The sequence below is a fragment of the Salarias fasciatus genome, chromosome 12 (genome assembly GCF_902148845.1).
Source record: "Salarias fasciatus chromosome 12, fSalaFa1.1, whole genome shotgun sequence".
Taxonomy (NCBI): domain Eukaryota; kingdom Metazoa; phylum Chordata; class Actinopteri; order Blenniiformes; family Blenniidae; genus Salarias; species Salarias fasciatus.
In genome coordinates this window covers 9,575,915-9,593,159 of record NC_043756.1, presented here as the reverse complement: position 1 = coordinate 9,593,159, position 17,245 = coordinate 9,575,915, and the positions used below count along the sequence as shown (strand labels likewise).

Sequence of the window (17,245 nt, the reverse complement as noted above, 5' to 3'; positions counted from 1 at the left end):
TTGCTCTGTGGAGTCATGAGAGGAAACACATGAGATTTATAAAAGTCACAGGGAAAGACCTTTGACCCTTGGGACCAGTCCCAGTCATTTAACAATACTGTGTAATACACCGGGTTTATTACCCAGGCACCAGAAATGAGGTTAAACTGAGCTATGGCACCACGATGCCTGCACAATGTGATGCTTTTTCATGTGAATTTCTTAGCTTAGACTTAAAAAAAAAACAATTGTACAGGACAGGATTGATGTTTGTCTGTCTTGTAATTATATTCTCTGTCTATATCTGAGAATGACCTTTAGATTGCGTGCAGTTTTTTCCAGGTGGTACATGTGCTCAGGCTTGTTTTTTTTTTTAATCTAATCTCACTAGACTGTATATCTCCATGAAGTTTATGTGTTGTAAGCGTCTTGTGAGTTTGAACTCAATCTAACTGCAAAAAAAAGGTTCATAATTACAGAAATGTTACAACTTGTTTTTCCATTATCTTTAGTGCTGGGCTGCCTGGAGTTACAAACCACTTGTAGTGGGTGAAGTGACGAGGAGTTTGCAACAGCCCAATGTAAAGGCTGATAAATATGTACATAAATAAACAAAAGTAGTTATTAATTTTTAACGGCGCTCTGTGTGAATATGAGAATGAAATATTCTGCTCATGTGTTCGTTTCTGATATGCGGGCATTTTCAAGCTCTATGATGTTGAATGAGACCAAATTACTATAAATAATGCTGCCGAAATGCTGAATTTGGATTCAAAGGATGTAATAAAAACAACTATCGGAATAACACGGAGTAGCCAACAAGAAATAAGATGTGGGTTTGCAAACTGAAGACATGTTAATTTGTGGTTTCAGCGGAATCAGGATAAGCTGAATGGACGAGAGAGACACAGAAAGACACGGAGAAAACATCTTGTTTTGTAGAGTAGCAAAGTTATTTTCGTCAGAAAAGTGATAATGATATTATCCAGTGAAAATATAAACGTGAGTGACCGCCAGCACGTACACAGACTGACCAAATGCCAATTTAGATAAGCATTATGCACAAGCGATCAGCTACTCGTAGCACATCGGAGCTGCGTGTGTGTGTGTGTGTGTGGTGAATCACACTCAGTGCCCTGCAGCTCCTCTCTCCAAGAAGGGAAACCTGGCAAGTACGCACAAGACCCGGGAGACGACCAGTTGGGTCATGATGTGCACGGGATTTAATTGACTGGGTAATGCTCAATCTGGGACATCTTTGGCACAAAAAAAAGAAACAGTGAATTAAACCAGCAGTAAACAAAGACGTAAAAAAGATGGAATCAACATATGCACCGACAATTGAGGAGCGAAACCGGGGAAGGCCTTCTGTTGACATGAGCGTGAATGATAAAAGCGAATCAGCGGCAGACAGCCGATGGATTTACTTCAGCCCTCTGGCTCCAAACACAGTGCCTGTGGCAAACGAGGCAGCCACTGGAAAGCACCGTTGTATATTTGTTTTGAGGCGAAGAGCTCAGCAATACGGACATTAGTGGGCTCAGAATGGGCTAAACATGAGGCCATTGCTACAAACCGAAAAGATCCAACTCCCCGCGTGCAAAGGCGTATCACATACCAGTGCAAGAAGTATGCAAGGCAAATTAAATGGAAGGGGTGGGGGGAGAAGCACAGCTGGCTGCAGCCAATAGCGCAGACGTGTGGCAATAATATTTATACATTATTGCTAAATCTTTCTCCTTAGCTCCACATGGAAAATGGCAACGGCCAGTGCACTGTTTACTGCCCCAAAGTGTTATAAACCAACCATAAACCCCATACATAGTGTCATTCAGAGTTCAGCCGCTGCTCTGATAGGAGAAACAGTCTGAGGCGTACCTGTTTCAAACCCCGCGGGAGTTTTACCAGATGAGGCGTTCTGCTTTGCTCAGCCATAAAACTACTAAGCCTCGTCGCAGAACATGACCGACTTCCTCTGACTGCGTATAAACATATTTCAGTTGTAAAGAGCATATTTGGAGGATCAAAGGTTTTTGAACGCAATAAAATGGTTTGGCGTTATTTCAGGTCGTGTGAGTCTGCTTTTCCAGAAAAAAAAAAAAAGTGCATTAACTGAGATCAGTCTCTTCATCCGTTCTTATCCTTTTCATTTTTCTGCACAGTTTAGTTATATCAGTTCAGTGCACACCTCACTTCATTATCTTGTGTCATCTGGCCACTATCAAATTAATGAATACAAGAGTTTCAATCAGAAAATAGGAAGAAAGAGGAGCCATGGACACTGGCCTGCAATAAGTTTAACAATGGTTTACAAATCTGAATGGAAATTTTCATTAGATTTCAATTAATAGCAGATCACAGCTATGGAAGAGTGCGTGCAGACACACACACACACACACCACACCCACACCCCACACCCACACCCCCCACACACACACACACACACACACACACACACACACACACACACAGAGTCTGGGGATGTCTAAGCTTGTTTTGTTGCTGTAGTTGCCTTTCAAGTGTTTTTTGGCCCATTGAGAATTTGCTTCACTCTATAAGCCGTAAATGGGGTCTCCATCCAATTCTTAAAATAACATTTTAAAAGCAAAGCCCTTTTGTAGATTCAGCTGTTATGAGCCATATATCTTGAAGGTGTAGGTGTTCTCTCTGAAGTATCAGGGTCTTTCACTATCGTTTTCAACTTGTGTCTGCCCTCCTTTTTACACGCTGTAACCCAGTTTGACTCACTTTGTAAAGCTTGGATGTTGTTCCTGAAGCAAATATGACCAGATGTAGCATAAATTACCTTTTTTTTGTGGTCTTTGGTGAAACAGCAAAAATCTATCCTGTACAGATAAATTGTCCCATCTAGTGGTGAACTGGGAAACTAAATGATTCTTGAAGAGGAGGTCCAGTCTGCCTGATGGAGGGGTTTGCTGTCTGATGTTTGATGTCTGTTGTTGTGTGCTTGTTGCTCACTGTCCGATCCTAGTCCCTATCAGTGTATCCAGAAAGCCACGATGCCTGAATCTTGTTCTGCTCTAGGTTTCTTCCTGGTAGGAAAAAGGAGAGGTTTTCCTGTTCACTGTTCCCTGTCTTATGTGAGATGATTGAGTACCTTTACATGTACCTTGATGTGTGTGTTTTGTAACATAAACCTGAACTGATTTTTTTTTTCTGAATAACTTCTGATTACAACACAATGGTAATTCAATGGTGTTACATCGGTAGGAATACTTGGATTTCTGACTCCGTCTACCCTGATTTCACCCCCCCCCCAAAAAAAAAAAGCTGCTGTGAGTGTCAGACCGCCTCCTCTACTCACTCCACCAGTTTACAGCGCGGTGCCGCCGTACTATTATTGTGACATGTAATATTACCCGGGCAGCCTTGTGACAGATTTACAATGCCTTTGATTCTGAGTCACCTCAGGCCTCAACACTTTCATGCCTCAGGAGCTGTGCCTGTGTCCTCCAAATCTCATATCTTATTCAGACTCTATTCATTTGAGTCATTATGGAGTCTCATGACATACCAGGTCAGTGTTTTTAGCAGAGCATTTACCTTTACAGCGGCAGATAGGCTGCACATATAACACCGGAAATGTGAAGCATGCGGGGTGCCGCGCTTAATAAGGCCAATATGTCTCACAATTGCCGCACCGCAGAATTCCCTGCAGAGCTGTGTAGGATGTAAGATGTCAGAAAGATTGGAGTGTAGCTATCAATATTTTCTGCGTCACTGACACCATCTGTTTCTGAGTCTCTCATTGTTATTTATTATAATAACACTCATAGTTTCATTTGTGCTTTACATTTCAGGGAAATCAGCCGAATGCTGGTAATCCAGATGTTGACTTCCCACACGGTTATGCAAGCGTTTGTTTCAGGGAAAAGGCTTAATGGAAGAGTAAAGGTGAGTTTAATTGCAGGATTTGAAAGCATGTTCGCGATGGGCCTTCAGCATTTGAATCTCTAAAAGTATCATATATGCATTCTTGTACTGAAGCTTCTGAAAACGCGGATCCTGTGTATCATTATCAGACATATGGTGCATTATAATCCTACAGGAAGGTCATGAGAAATGTTCTAGCACACACACCTGTGTGATACACCACCCACCCAAATGCATTGACCCTTGCTGCGATTGGTTCGTCCTCATCCCCCGGAGGTTGTGACAAACCAATAGGAGTGTGTGTGCTGCCGCATTCAGAGCGGGTGTTGCCTGTGGTGAAAAGTTTAAAAGAGAGTGTGTGTCCTGCTGTCCCTCAGCAGAAGCATCAATCAACATGATCCCCATCGTGCTGGCCTCTGTGCTCATTGCTAGCGGTAAGAACATCTGGCATTTTCTCATTCTCTGTGTAATTGTTCCTACACGCTCGCAAGTGTTTTTGTGGTTAAGTGTGTGTGTTTACTTATTATTACCGATCTCTGCAAATCTCAATCAAAAAGTAACACAATGTAGTCTCCTGATAATGAGAGAATGAAAAGAAACGGCATCGCTCTGCTGTCTGTCACACTGCCCTTTATCTCCTCTTGTTCCAGCCCTTGGGTGCGGCACCCCAGCCATCGAACCTCTGACTTCCCGTGTGGTCAACGGAGAAGACGCCAAGCCCCACAGCTGGCCCTGGCAGGTATGCTAATGCGGACACATCTGTCAGTGTTTTTATTCTCACTGGCAAACCTTGAGGGTCCAGCATCTGCTTATTAGATGTCAACCCCAGTGGCTATTGAAAAATCTTCTAATTAAACCGTTATCTTTGAACAAAAAACAGAAAACTGTGCCCATTTGGGCTCACACGTCACCAACATTGCTTTTTCCTCTCGCGGTTCACGCTCTTCCTTTTCATCTTCAGATCTCTCTGCAGTACGAGAGGGATGGTGTGTGGAGGCACACATGTGGGGGCTCCCTGATTGCTGCCAACTGGGTCATGACTGCTGCTCACTGCATCAAGTATGAGCATCAGAGAGAGATATCAAAAACACAAACAGCGAAACAAAACCACTTGTAAACACATTTACAAAATCACACATACGCAGGGCTGCTACCGACTGAGCGGTATTTACTGCACTCCCCCCTTGTTAACCCTTAAACAAATAAAGATTTGGCAAACCCTGAACTCCTGAGGATTAAAAGCACACTAAAGCTCATTAATACCACTGCTCAGATCACATCCTAATCATAAATTTGAATTTATTAAATCATTTGCATCACTCTGCACAAAATCTTCTGTATATCTGACTGGAGATTCTGCATGTTTTTCTCCCCCAGCACCAACTTGTCCTACAGGGTGTTTCTGGGCAAACACAACCTGGTTGAGGATGAGGCTGGCTCCAAGGCCATCCTGCCCGAGACCATTATTGTCCATGAGCAATGGAACCCCATCTTCGTGGCCCTCGGGTAACACAACCTTCACTGTACAGTGTGAACAGCCAGTTAAATCTCCTGCTTATGGTACATCATAATCCCATCTGTTCTGTGTCAATGTGACAAAGTGGGCCGAGCTTAACATTCAATTTATTCACTTCAGTCGCACCTTTTTGTCATAAATTCTCCATCTTCATTCATAAACAAATAAGAAGGGACCTTTTTTTTGTCAAAGTGTATTGCCACAGTTTTCACCTTCAGACATGTTGCCAGACATTTTCCTCAGTGGGGCTTTATTGAGATAAGATTATGAATTGAGTTGATTAATTATTCAGTATGTATAGACATGATAACACAGAGAAAGAATGCAAAAAAAAAAAAAAAAAAATACAGATTGCACTTCTTCTCATTATCTTATCTGTCTTTGTCTTCCTCTCCTTCATCCCGGTTCTGGAGGGCAGTTTTAAATTGCCTGTCAGTGCGACCACTTCACTCAGCCTCTCTCTCTCTCTCGCTTCTCTCTCTGCCTCCATGTTTCTGTGTTTCTTGCAGCAACGACATTGCCCTGATCAAGCTGTCAGAGTCTGTGACTTTGAGCGACCAGGTGCAGTTGGCATGTATCCCCACTGCTGGCACTCTGCTGGCCAACCTCTACCCCTGCTACATCACCGGATGGGGCAGACTCTACAGTAAGTCTGTGTTTGGGGAAGGCTGCTCAGTGTGTGGCGTCTGCCTCGCTCGTGCCTTATTTCTCATAGTTTGGCGTATTTGCAATGTCTTCATTTTTATGGGGGTATTTACTGGTGTGATATTTGGATTTATAACCGAGCCTGTCTGGGCTTATGCAATTGGGGATACCGCAGGATTCCTCTAAAGATGGGGATGGAAATCACATGCATGAGATGAAACTTTTTTTTTTTTTCTTTTAGGGTGGATTACTAGTAAATTGAAAATTTGGGTCAGACTATGAGTTTGGTGCTTGGGGGAAATGCTGCAAAGCAGCTTTGACAGCCGGCTAGTGTATGTGGATGATGGTAATAGACTCTGCCTGTGTGTTTTAGCCGGAGGCCCCATAGCTGATAAGCTGCAGCAGGCTTTGATGCCTGTGGCTGACCATGCCACCTGCTCCCAGCCTGACTGGTGGGGTGTTGCTGTCAGGACCTCCATGGTGTGCGCCGGCGGAGATGGAATCGTTGGTGGATGCAACGTAAGTTTGCACAGCGTGTGTTCGTGTGCGCATGTGGAGAGAGGGGATTTTTCACTCATGTGATTCCAGATAGTATTTTCTCACAGAAACGATTATATCTGTTAGGCTTACATCATAAGCCCGACACAACCAGAGTACAATTCTGGAGAGAATTCGAATGCGCTCACTGTATTAAAATAAAAATATATTCAAAGAATCAGACTTCTTCCTAACCAAACTCATGTTTTGCCCAGCTGCCACGTGTGTGCTACTCTATTCTATTCTCTTTTGTGTCCAGGGTGACTCTGGTGGTCCTCTGAACTGCAAGAACAGTGAGGGAGTCTGGGAGGTGCACGGCATCGCCAGCTTCGTCTCTGGCCTGGGCTGCAACTACGTGAAGAAACCCACCGTCTTCACCAGAGTCTCTGCTTTCAACGACTGGATCGACCTGGTAAAGAAGACACCGGCATCTTGAGTTTCCTTGATGCTTTATCTTGTTACATATTTCATCTACTAATGACTGTTTTTTCTTTCTTTGCAGACTATGATAAACAACTAAGGAAGCTGCAGTTTTCAATTAAAAATATATAAAAAAAGGAAAATTTGTCCAGGACATGATTTGCATTATTTAATACGTGATTAAGCATAGTGAGATCCACTGATTTTGTTCCGTCTCTGGAGGTTTCTGATAAATGGGAACCATGTCAACCTCTGTCCAGCAGGTGTCCTCCTACTCTCATGATAGGAAATTGTTTCTGACAGCTTTCCCAAGCAGGATACTGAGCTGAATAACCGATGTTGGGAAACATGCCTCAACAAACAAACGTCAATCCTCCAAACAAGCACACAAAATGAAGTGAAATCGTACCAAACTGCACATTGCATGACATAGGTGAGAAAATGTGTATTTTTGTGATAAGTTGAGGGCAAAAATCCAACAATTTTTGCATGAAACTGACCTGGTTTGTTTCCACGCCTTGTCCACAGGGGGTGCTTCATGAAACCCCATGGTGCTCAACGGGAAATGACATTTCCTTCTGCTAAAACCAAACTGAAAATGAAGAAAGCCACAAAATGACTAGGTTGAGATGAACACTTGTGTCATTTCTTTTATTCAATGATCAGATGAAGACGAAAGAGCGGGGGGGACTAGCATTAAAATAGAAATTAAATTACCTCTCACCAGCTTCCTTTCATGCACACTCTTCCTCCTTCCTGTGTGCCACATCTGCAAGACACACGCTCTGATGGGTTTTGACTGGGTAATGGAGGTGCGTGAACGTCTTCATTGACATCAGATGTAGTGATCAGACGTGACAGTCCCTCCAAGAGTGAGCAGTAATGACTCTGTGTGCGTTTGGCTTCATGCAGATGTGTATTAGTGGATGTTCGGAGCAGACAGAGAGGGAAGAGGAGCGAGAGAGACCGAGTGTCTGCCTGGCCAGGATTCTCTGGGGCTGTATTTTGGTGCATTTCTGTGATATAATGATTCACACATCTGAGGGAGCTTTATCCAGAGCGCAAGCCTGTGATCCATGATAACCATCCCATCTAAGCTCCCATGCTGGCTGTCACACATTGCACCTAATTCAGTCTGATTTTTCCTCTAATAATAATATCAGAGTGTTGCTTTTCTACATTTGGAGAACAATCCTAAAATATTTCTATATGATATGTTGTTTATTTGTAGGATAAGATTGAATTGATGTTTAATAATTTTGCAATACTGAGGGTATAGATCAGTGTATTAAAAAAAAAAGTCCTTAAAAAGTCTTTAGTCCTAATAATGTGACCAGTCAAGTCAATTACACCGTATTGAACTCATCACATTGACCTAAATGCGCTCACTTGTAATTATCTCCTTTTTATTTCCTGCCATATTAAAGTTTTAGTTCACCATGTGGCCGTCATTATGCTGTCAGTAGTAATTCTTATCTACCCTTCCCTTTGTCCTCGGTCCCAATTTTACCCTAGTTTATCATACTTTGCAGCACAACTCTGGCTTTCCATCTTGAAAATGCCCCCAAAAATTACAGTGCCTATCGCTCACACTGCACGGCTCTGGAAGCAACGTGCCCATGAGATTGCATCACTTGGTTTTGACCTGAAAATATCCAGGAATACATTTTACACACACTAGTCTGTCACACTGGTGTAGTGATTATCTCTGCAGCTCATTGTTAAAAATGTCCCAGGTTCAAGTCAAGGTGAGGTTTGAGAACTTTCCCGTGCTGAGTTTGCATGTTCCCACAGTTCCCATATATTCGCATTAATTCATGACTGTAATTTGCCTGCAGGTGTGAGTGTGACTGCCTGTGTTTCAGTGTTTGCTGTGTGATATGGAGGTGACCTGTCCAGGGTGTAGCTGGGCTTTGTTCATAGCCGGTTACGATTGGCTTCATTGCCATTAACTACAATAACATGATACAGATCATTGATGGATCTGTGATCCAAGATGAATCATAACTTTCTGCACTGCACTTTACTTGAAAAGGAGTCAAGATTTGGCCAGCTAGAGTTCTATTAGCCATATAAATTCACAAAAATTGTAAAGTCTGCAAACTTTTCATTCAAGCTTTATGGAAAATAAAATGCCAGTTTGGACAAAGATGGGCCAACAGTTACATGATAACACAAATTAAAAATGTCACCGTCTCCTTTAGTCTTAGAAATATCCGAATCATCGTCCTGAGAGCTTCAAACCTGTTTAGGCTTGTTTACATTTTTGTTTTCATTAATTTAAGAAAGACAGGTGTATTATGCACTTCATGAGAGATAATGATTTCAGTATTTTTGCCTTTTTCAGAGAATTTTTAAAGGTTTTTTTTTTACATCATCATCTGCTGTGGACCTTTGAATAGAGATAATTCTACAGCAGTAAAGATTTGATGTGATCTGCACATGCATCAGCAAAGGCAACTGGTCAGCAGAAGTAGGAAAAAATAAAAAGAAATCCAATATGGGGCCAAAAGCCTTTGTGCGGATGAGCAAGAGGCCTTGAGAAAGGCTTCTTTGTGTCTGCCTGAACTCTGGGTCAGGGTACCCCATCCAAACACACACACATGCACATATTTCAGTCCTAGTGAGGACACCATGCCTTCCTCAAGCAGCCCTTTACTCTCACCTTACCTGTCATGAACTCCAACGTTAACTTCATTTTCTTCCCATCTGAACTCTAATCCTCACACAAAGTGCTGAAAGTGGAGTTGAGACGAAATGCTCAAGCTTTTTCCCTAAACGTCCCCCTTTTCCAAGGGCAACTCAAATTGGTCCCCAGAAATATAGATGTGCAACTGCATCCACACACAGAGAAACAAAGAGAGGGCGACACACAGAGAGCAGAGCAGAATCCCCCAGGGACGCCCCGCTGCTGCGCTGAATACCAATGAGCAAAAGAGGAGGCAACAAGTCTGAAGTTGGTGCAGCTGCTCCATTGCTTCATGCAAGTTGTTTAAAGTGAGCAAAACGCAGAGGAAGACGCTCGTGATTCGCAGCTTCAGTGCCCGAAATGTGGTTTGTTCTGCTTGAAGTGAATGGCTCTATTGTGCCAATAAAGTTATATTGTTCTATAAAACAATGCTGACCTCTTTTTTTTCTTGCACAACTTTTCACAAGTTTAAGAATATTTTGAAACATGTTCTGTAAGTTCTGAGTGTCCGAGGCACAATTCAGAGGCCACACTGATTTGATCTCAGTTGGGGGGTAAAATGAGGCACACTGTCCTTAAAACACTGAGAACTTCTGATTTAGCATTATTGTTCTATTGAAAAGAAGTGTGCCCACATGGTGAACATGTCATTTAATTTTCTTTCTCATAAAACATCCAAGTGAAACCCTTATTAGCCATCAAAATTCTCTAAGTTTGTCGCTTCCTATTGGTCTTTGACCTTCAGCGTACATGTTTTCACAGGTTCTTAGTATTGATTTGATTGTAAAGTTATTTTTGTAAATGTGGTTCTAATTTTCACGGCATCATCTTGCAGCTGTTTGGTCCAATAGGTCTCTGTGTCGTGTCTCCTACTCTCACCAGACCCAAGCAACACAACCAGTAGTAAACGATCCAGGTGAGTCAATTACTATGATTAGAAAGTTGCAGTTTATTTTCAAGCTAAGTTAAATTACTTTATTGATTGGCTTGAGGAAATAATTTCTGTAACTATGCATGCAAAGGGCAGTGGTCTAAAGTGGAGGGGAGCTGTCAGGGGCTGAGGGTCTCACCCACAAACCCACAGTACCGTAATTGAATTCGCCTTCAGGGACTGCAGCCACACATGCATGCATGCTCAGTGCACATTTTATCTGCAAAGCAGTGTTAGATTAAGAAACAGAAAGCAGCGCAAACTATATTTACAAAGCCACTGTTGTTGTTGTTGTCAACCTGCTCATGATTGAGCAGAAAATACTACAAACTACAACCATGCAAATGCACATTTTAGCAACGCTGGGTTTTCTCTGTTTATAAGGAAAATTGAGACTTTTTTCTCAGGAGGCTGTTTTCAAAAACTGCTGAATTCAGAGATTTGACGTGTAAGTGCAAAGCAAGGAAGGTTTGGCATTTTCACTTTGACGGGGTAGATACTCTATCTGCCACTGGGCGAGGCGAGGCAGCAACAACACAATTCACAGTGCTTTACATTAAACATTTACAGTGGACGAGAGCAAAGAGAAAGATTAATGAAAACAGGGAACGACCAAGACACAGCCCATGTGCTCCTTCCTCGTTAGCGCCCTAATGTGCCTCACCTGTGTCCACCCTACTTAAGTCCGGCTCCCCTGGTGTGTCTTGCCGGCTCTTTGTGGGTCTTTCCCCGTGTTCCTGTTTCCTGTGCCTGCACCAGCTCTACCCTGCTCGTTCCTCTGATCCTTGTGTCCTGGAAATAAAGGAGTTTTTGTTCCACCTGGCTGCCTGCGCGTGGGTCCTTTCACCTACACCCGTGACTCAATATTTGCTTTACTAAAAGCAAGAAAGTATTCAAACTTGTTTTAGATTTAGATGTTGAAGATGTCCTATAGTTTTCAGTGAATTTCCTCCAAATGTTGCATAAACTAAAAGTTTGGCTCTGTCAGAGAACAGAAAGCAGGTTTTTTCTAGTTGACCTGAGAGGTAAGGAAGGCTCATAATGCAGCATTAGTAGTGCTGTCAGTTTTAATCGCGATTAATCCATTGAGGTCTGCCAGTGGGGTCAAAGAAAAGAACTAGAGGATAATAGTGTTTTTCCTGACATTCCTGACATGAGATTCTTCATTGCGATTAATCTCAACTTTAAAAAGGTTAATTGTTGACAGTTCTCCATGAATTAATCACAATTAATTGCGATCAATGCGATTAAAACTGACAGCACTAAGCATTAGCTTTGAAATATGTGGGGCCTAAACAAGGGCTGTCAAAGACAAGGCCCATGAACCAAAATAATAAATCGTAATGCACAAAATTTGGCGTCATGTCCAGATTGTAAGGATTTTCTCTGGTATTCTCTGTTTTTTGTGAAATAAAAACAAGGGCACAATCATCAATAGTCGACACCGACTGACAGAGGCCTACTGTGTGCCGGATTAAAGAAAGTCTTTAAAGTTTAAATGACAGTTCCCCTGATTCAAAATGGATCTGACCCCCCTGACCTAAACCCTTCAGAGCTTTGAGTATTATTCATTATTTGTCATTTTTTACACTTTTGAAAATCCTGACGAGAAATCCGGAGAGTAAATTGTCTGCAAACTGCATGTGTCTGATCAGAGAGAATTAAAGATAGGTCTGTGGGAGGATCTAGAGGCTGCAGCCCTGTTTGGGTTCCTGCTGTGACCTTTCGCACCGCGCAGAGCGGCGACAGTGAGATCTTCAGTGCGCTGAGAGGAAAAGCCCTTGATAGGATGTTCCGACCGCGTCTTTATATAGATGGTACGGGCTGAGGGAGGGAGAGAGAGGGAGGGAGGGATGGGAGGAGGGCGGAGGGAGGGACGGGAGGAGGGATGACGAGCAGCCGCACTGACAGCAGCATCTCCGCTCTGTCGCCCTGCGCCTGTCAGCAGTCACCGGGAACCGGCCGGGACGCCGCCAGCTCCACTTCGCTACAACTCCCAAAGTCCGATGCTGGCCAGAGTTTTGTGACCTACTTCCAGGAAACAAAAAAAAAGAAAAAAAAAAGTTGCAGGTTTTTCCGAGCGTTGCTGCGAAGTTACTGAACATCGGCGGAGGAGAATTTGTCTTCAGCGCGTTTTTCGGAGTTGAGGAGCGCAAAGAAGAGTCCAAAACGCACGGATGAAAGACATCAGAGGGGAGCGTTCGGTAGGCTGTTTCATGAGCTGTTTGTGTTTGTTTGAGGCGGCTGGGTCACCTGAGATGAAGACCCACAGCCAGGTGATAAATAATGCAGAGGCGGGCTCCTGTTTTCCATGTGGTCAGTGGACGTCCGTCCATTCAAGCCTGTAGGAGCGTTTAGTATTTTGCATACATTTACATGACATTATTTCCATGTGTCCACAAAAGGCAGTTGTGCAGGACAGTGACTCTATTCACAAACACAAGCAGGCTCAGGCACACATTGTACTTTATTCTCACATGACTCCAGTTCAAACCCCTCTGCTCCAGAGGTCTTGTCCTGACATGGAATCAGTGTGAAAATATTGCTCACAGCTCGTCTTTGTATTGACTGTGACCTCTGAATTTCATCTTTGAACCATGAGCATCTACTTAACAGTCATGTTCAAATTACAGCAGCTCTTTTTAGTTCGACCTCACACAACCCAGTTTGATCTTAATTGGGCCAGAGCAGCCAAGAGATAGCATAATGACCCATTAATGACAACTAAGTCTTAGTCTGACTAAAAAAAAAAAAAAAAAAAAAAGGTGTTCTGAAATCCTACCTGCCATTCTAACTCCTTTAATGTTGCCTTGCCATTTCCTTGACTGCGTATTTTCTGCAGCTTTCAGTATATTTTGACCTATACTCATCTGCACGTTATTGATAATTCAGTCTGGAATTCAGTCAGGTTGCCAACTTTTACTGCTGCATTACTGCATTGCTACCATCTGCTGTTCGGTTCTTCTCTTGTCACCGTGGGAAATCACCCTGCAGAGATGTTGACCACTTTGGGGGACTGACTTTAGCCCAGGGACCATATATTTCACACCCCTTTTTTTACAGAGTTGGTACATCTTTTTTTCTTCTTTTCTATCATGTTTGATTATTCCACACTCATGGATTTTACTCCTCAGTAGTGCAAAGCTTCACCAACTATAATTCTGGATGACTTTAAACTCATCTTCATTCTAATTTGGTTTGCATAGCTTGTCTTTTCGCTTTTGAATACTCTTATTTTCCTCCAGCCGAGCCACTAACATGGATTTGTCTTGCAAATTGGAATGAATAATCCTTGCAGTCATTAATGCCTCAGATTCTTAATTTGTGGAATCTGAGTTACGATCATTTGCTTTAATGGGCGATAATGAATAACCATGTGACTTTCCTTGTCATATGCAGCAGCGGTTGCATGACGTTAAAATAAGCACGAAAAACAGTCTTCTTGCTATAATACATAGTTCACACTCATTTGATCTAGCAAGTCTCTCTTCTGCTCAACACTTTCCCGTTACTTTCCCTGCTCCTCTAATCGCCGATATGCATTCCTCACTTTGGCTCTAATTAAAATTGCACTCTGGAAGCAGACCTGAATTGGTTCGGATCTGTTCTTTCAAAATTGTGGGAGTAATTTAACTGACACTAATCCCTGTTTGTATTTATGAGAGCAATTTTCCTAACAGTAACGTCAGCAGCATCTTGAGGCGGGGCAAACAAACACAGGCCGAACCTGAGCTTCGGAAAGCAGATCAGATGCGTCACTGCCACCTTCTCTGGCGTGTAGCTATCCGTCTTTATTTGGCTTGGTCATAAAATGCCCATAAAGGGAAGGATAACTTTGAAATGAGTTCTCAACAGCCGGCCTGGTCCGTCGTAGTATTGCCCTCAGTTGGGGAGAAGAGGAAATATGTGGTCTCATTAGAAATGCATTAGAGGGGAGAGAGCGAGGCATACAAGAGAGGAGATGAGCTGGAGTTTTTATCTGTTAAACTCTGAGAGAGGAAATATTCACACACTCCATCTCATGCTTGAACCGACTTCAGTCTCTCTCGCGCACACACAGCAGTACACCTCAGTGACCCAAATAATATCAGCCGCAAAAAAACTGGCAACTATTTTCCCACATGTTCCTCCTGGAAACACATTACAGCTCAGGCTCATTCGAAATAATTCAACGAGAAAAAGTGCTTGCTGGCACCTTCTTTATCAGTTTAATAACTCCTTTGCTCCCTGCCTGTATAAAAGAAGCGAATAAAAAAAAAAAAGATGTTGTGACAGAGTCGCAGCAGAATGACACTTTCCTGTCCTGAAACGCCCTCCTGTTATCCACTGATTATTGGACCTTGCAGTGGCCCCTACATTGAAACGCTCCTTGCAATTGTGTGACACTTTTCCTTGCACATTATCTGTAGGGGGATGATATAATAATACTTTATGGTGCAGCTCTTTCAGCTGTTATATACTCCATCTGAAACTTCTTATCGACTCTTAAAGTTTTTATTTAAAGAAACCTTGAGAATAAAATGTATAGTTGCAGATGCGACTGAGGGGTGATGCAGTGTGTTCCATATATAGAGGCTTAAAGCACCTTGGCCTACTGACTAACCTGTCAGAGGAGAAAGTAATCTTTACTGAGCTGATCTCACCTGTGGACTCAGCACGTCCACGTGAACAGGAGGTTAGCTGTGGCCAAGTGTGTCACACCGTGTGCGTGCACTGGCATGTGTCTGAAAACACACGCAAACTTCTCAGCGTTTTTCTTTCTTACTGTGCAAAATGATGCAAAATTAAATACATGTCAGATTTAATTCAGATACTAACCGATGGCTGATGTCCCTTTAAAAAAACAAAAATCCGTCAGTTTCCTCGATTTTATTTTGCGGTTGATCTCATTTTCTGCCCTCTCATCGGATAGCTCACGTAATGCGTGTTTCTTTCTTTTCAGGGTGAAATTGTGGCGTCAATATGACCTCCGACGGCGGACCACTGCCCCACCTCTGACGTCCGGCGTGGCCTGGGTGACTTTGCTCAACACGTCATGGAGCACGACATGAGAATGGGGCTGTCTCTGTGGGCTATCGTGGCCATTGTCTGCAACTCTGTGGTCGGCGTGCTCATCCTCATCCTGTTTGTCATCCTCTACAAGGCGTGCAAGGTGCCTTCACACCAAGGGAAAATGCCGGTTTTCATCACGGAGCTGGAGCAGACCAAGGCCGAGCAGAAGTACATGCTGAGCGCAGCCTGATTGAAACCTGAGGAGAAAAACTGAAAACTCCCCTTTGTTCACCGAACAACGTTCGACAGTTGAGACAGAGTGTTCTTCCAAGCCAGCTGGAATTCACCCATTCATTCAGTCTTTATTTACACCCTCTGACGAGGGCTGCGTTGCACGGTGTTTACATCACTCCACCATCAGCCCATCTCATTTGTGCCATTCACTGGAGCTCAGAGTAAGCTAACTGCATTAGGAGTTGTGGCAAGACCAACAGCAACAAGCAGGCCCAATCCTCTTATCTCTGCCGTGCGTCGCTGGGACTGTCCATCTGTCAGTCAGCTTGGTTTGCTCTGCGCAGGCCGACATGATCTCCTCCGCTGCTGCGCTCCTGTTCATCCCTCCATGTGTGAGGAGGGAGCGGGTGTGGAGGAGGAACAGCAAGAGCAACTGGAGTAGAAGTCACAGAGATGACAAAGTTGGTTGAGAGTCAAATTTTTTTTTTTAAGAATCAACAAATCAAACAAACAAAAAATCCTCTGTAACTCACGAGCTGTTGGTTTTTTTCCTACTGCAGCACTAATGATGGCAGCGCCAGAGCGGCAGAGACACGACAGGTGGAAACCAAAAGCCTGAATGAGTCAGTAAGAAGTAGAGATGTTGCTGGAGAAAGCGCGCGAGTCGAGACAGACCGAGATAAAGTTTAGTTTATATTTTTTGGGGGAGAGGATAAAGTACAGGGAGAGAATTGGAAAGGTGATGCTTTGATGTGTTGTTGACAGAAAATGGAGCTCCGGGGCACTGTCTGACAGTTTCCCCATTTGACACAGCGATGATCCAAACTCCCACAGGATTAAAAGTAGCAGGAAAAAGAAATGTTACTTCGTGTCCCAGTGTGCAGCTCATTCATTTCTGTGAGCTCCTCTGAACAAGATATTTATAGACAGCCGCCATCAGAATCGACTGGCAGACAGAAGACTCCCAGGCTCACAGCCCTGGGTGAACATTGTGTTTTTTATTGTGGTGAATTTACGGTGACTGCAGACCGAGTGCGTTCACAGGGAAGACAGCTGACAGACCTCAGACTGACACACTAAACACTGAGCCAATCATAACAACATCTCCTCGTCAGAGTGGAGAAACCTGTGTGTGTTCCTCTAGATGATGCACAACATTTGTTTTTGTTTTTTGTTTTTTTCTTTTTTAATTTTGGTTTCCACACATCCATTTACATGTAAACTCAGGTGTACTTGTGCCTTGTCCGATTATAGAAGAACCACTGAGTTTAATTTCAGTAAAACACTTTCTGTACTTCATAAATTATAGAACATTTCTGCACAATCCACATTTTACACGAGCGTTGATTTCTGCAGAAATAACTTGTTTAACTGATCTCAATTAAACTGTTCTCAGAATGTTTGTTTC

At 43.2% G+C, this 17,245-nt stretch overlaps 1 protein-coding gene and 1 long non-coding RNA gene across 2 annotated transcripts; both read left to right on the top strand.

Moving 5' to 3' along the window:
- The first annotated feature begins 4,196 nt into the window (after window positions 1-4,196).
- LOC115397976 (chymotrypsin-like elastase family member 2A) lies at window positions 4,197-7,102 on the top strand. Its single transcript, XM_030104543.1, has 8 exons — window positions 4,197-4,307; window positions 4,524-4,612; window positions 4,835-4,932; window positions 5,251-5,379; window positions 5,899-6,035; window positions 6,408-6,553; window positions 6,831-6,983; window positions 7,074-7,102. The coding sequence occupies exons 1-8, from the start codon at window positions 4,268-4,270 to the stop codon at window positions 7,089-7,091; spliced, it is 810 nt and encodes a 269-aa protein (XP_029960403.1). The 5' UTR covers window positions 4,197-4,267; the 3' UTR covers window positions 7,092-7,102.
- Window positions 7,103-12,511: 5,409 nt separating this feature from the next.
- Window positions 12,512-16,956, top strand: LOC115398042 (uncharacterized). The gene is made up of 2 exons (XR_003932551.1): window positions 12,512-12,815; window positions 15,554-16,956. It is a non-coding gene; the product is annotated as an uncharacterized LOC115398042 (long non-coding RNA).
- The last annotated feature ends 289 nt before the right edge of the window (window positions 16,957-17,245 follow it).

Excerpts from the sequence above, each read along its gene's own strand:
- LOC115397976 (XM_030104543.1), top strand. The coding sequence starts at position 4,268 with ATGATCCCCATCGTGCTGGCCTCTGTGCTCATTGCTAGCG. Across the intron at positions 4,613-4,834 it reads CCCACAGCTGGCCCTGGCAG|ATCTCTCTGCAGTACGAGAG; the intron begins GTATGCTAATGC and ends TTTCATCTTCAG. Across the intron at positions 6,554-6,830 it reads GAATCGTTGGTGGATGCAAC|GGTGACTCTGGTGGTCCTCT; the intron begins GTAAGTTTGCAC and ends TTTTGTGTCCAG.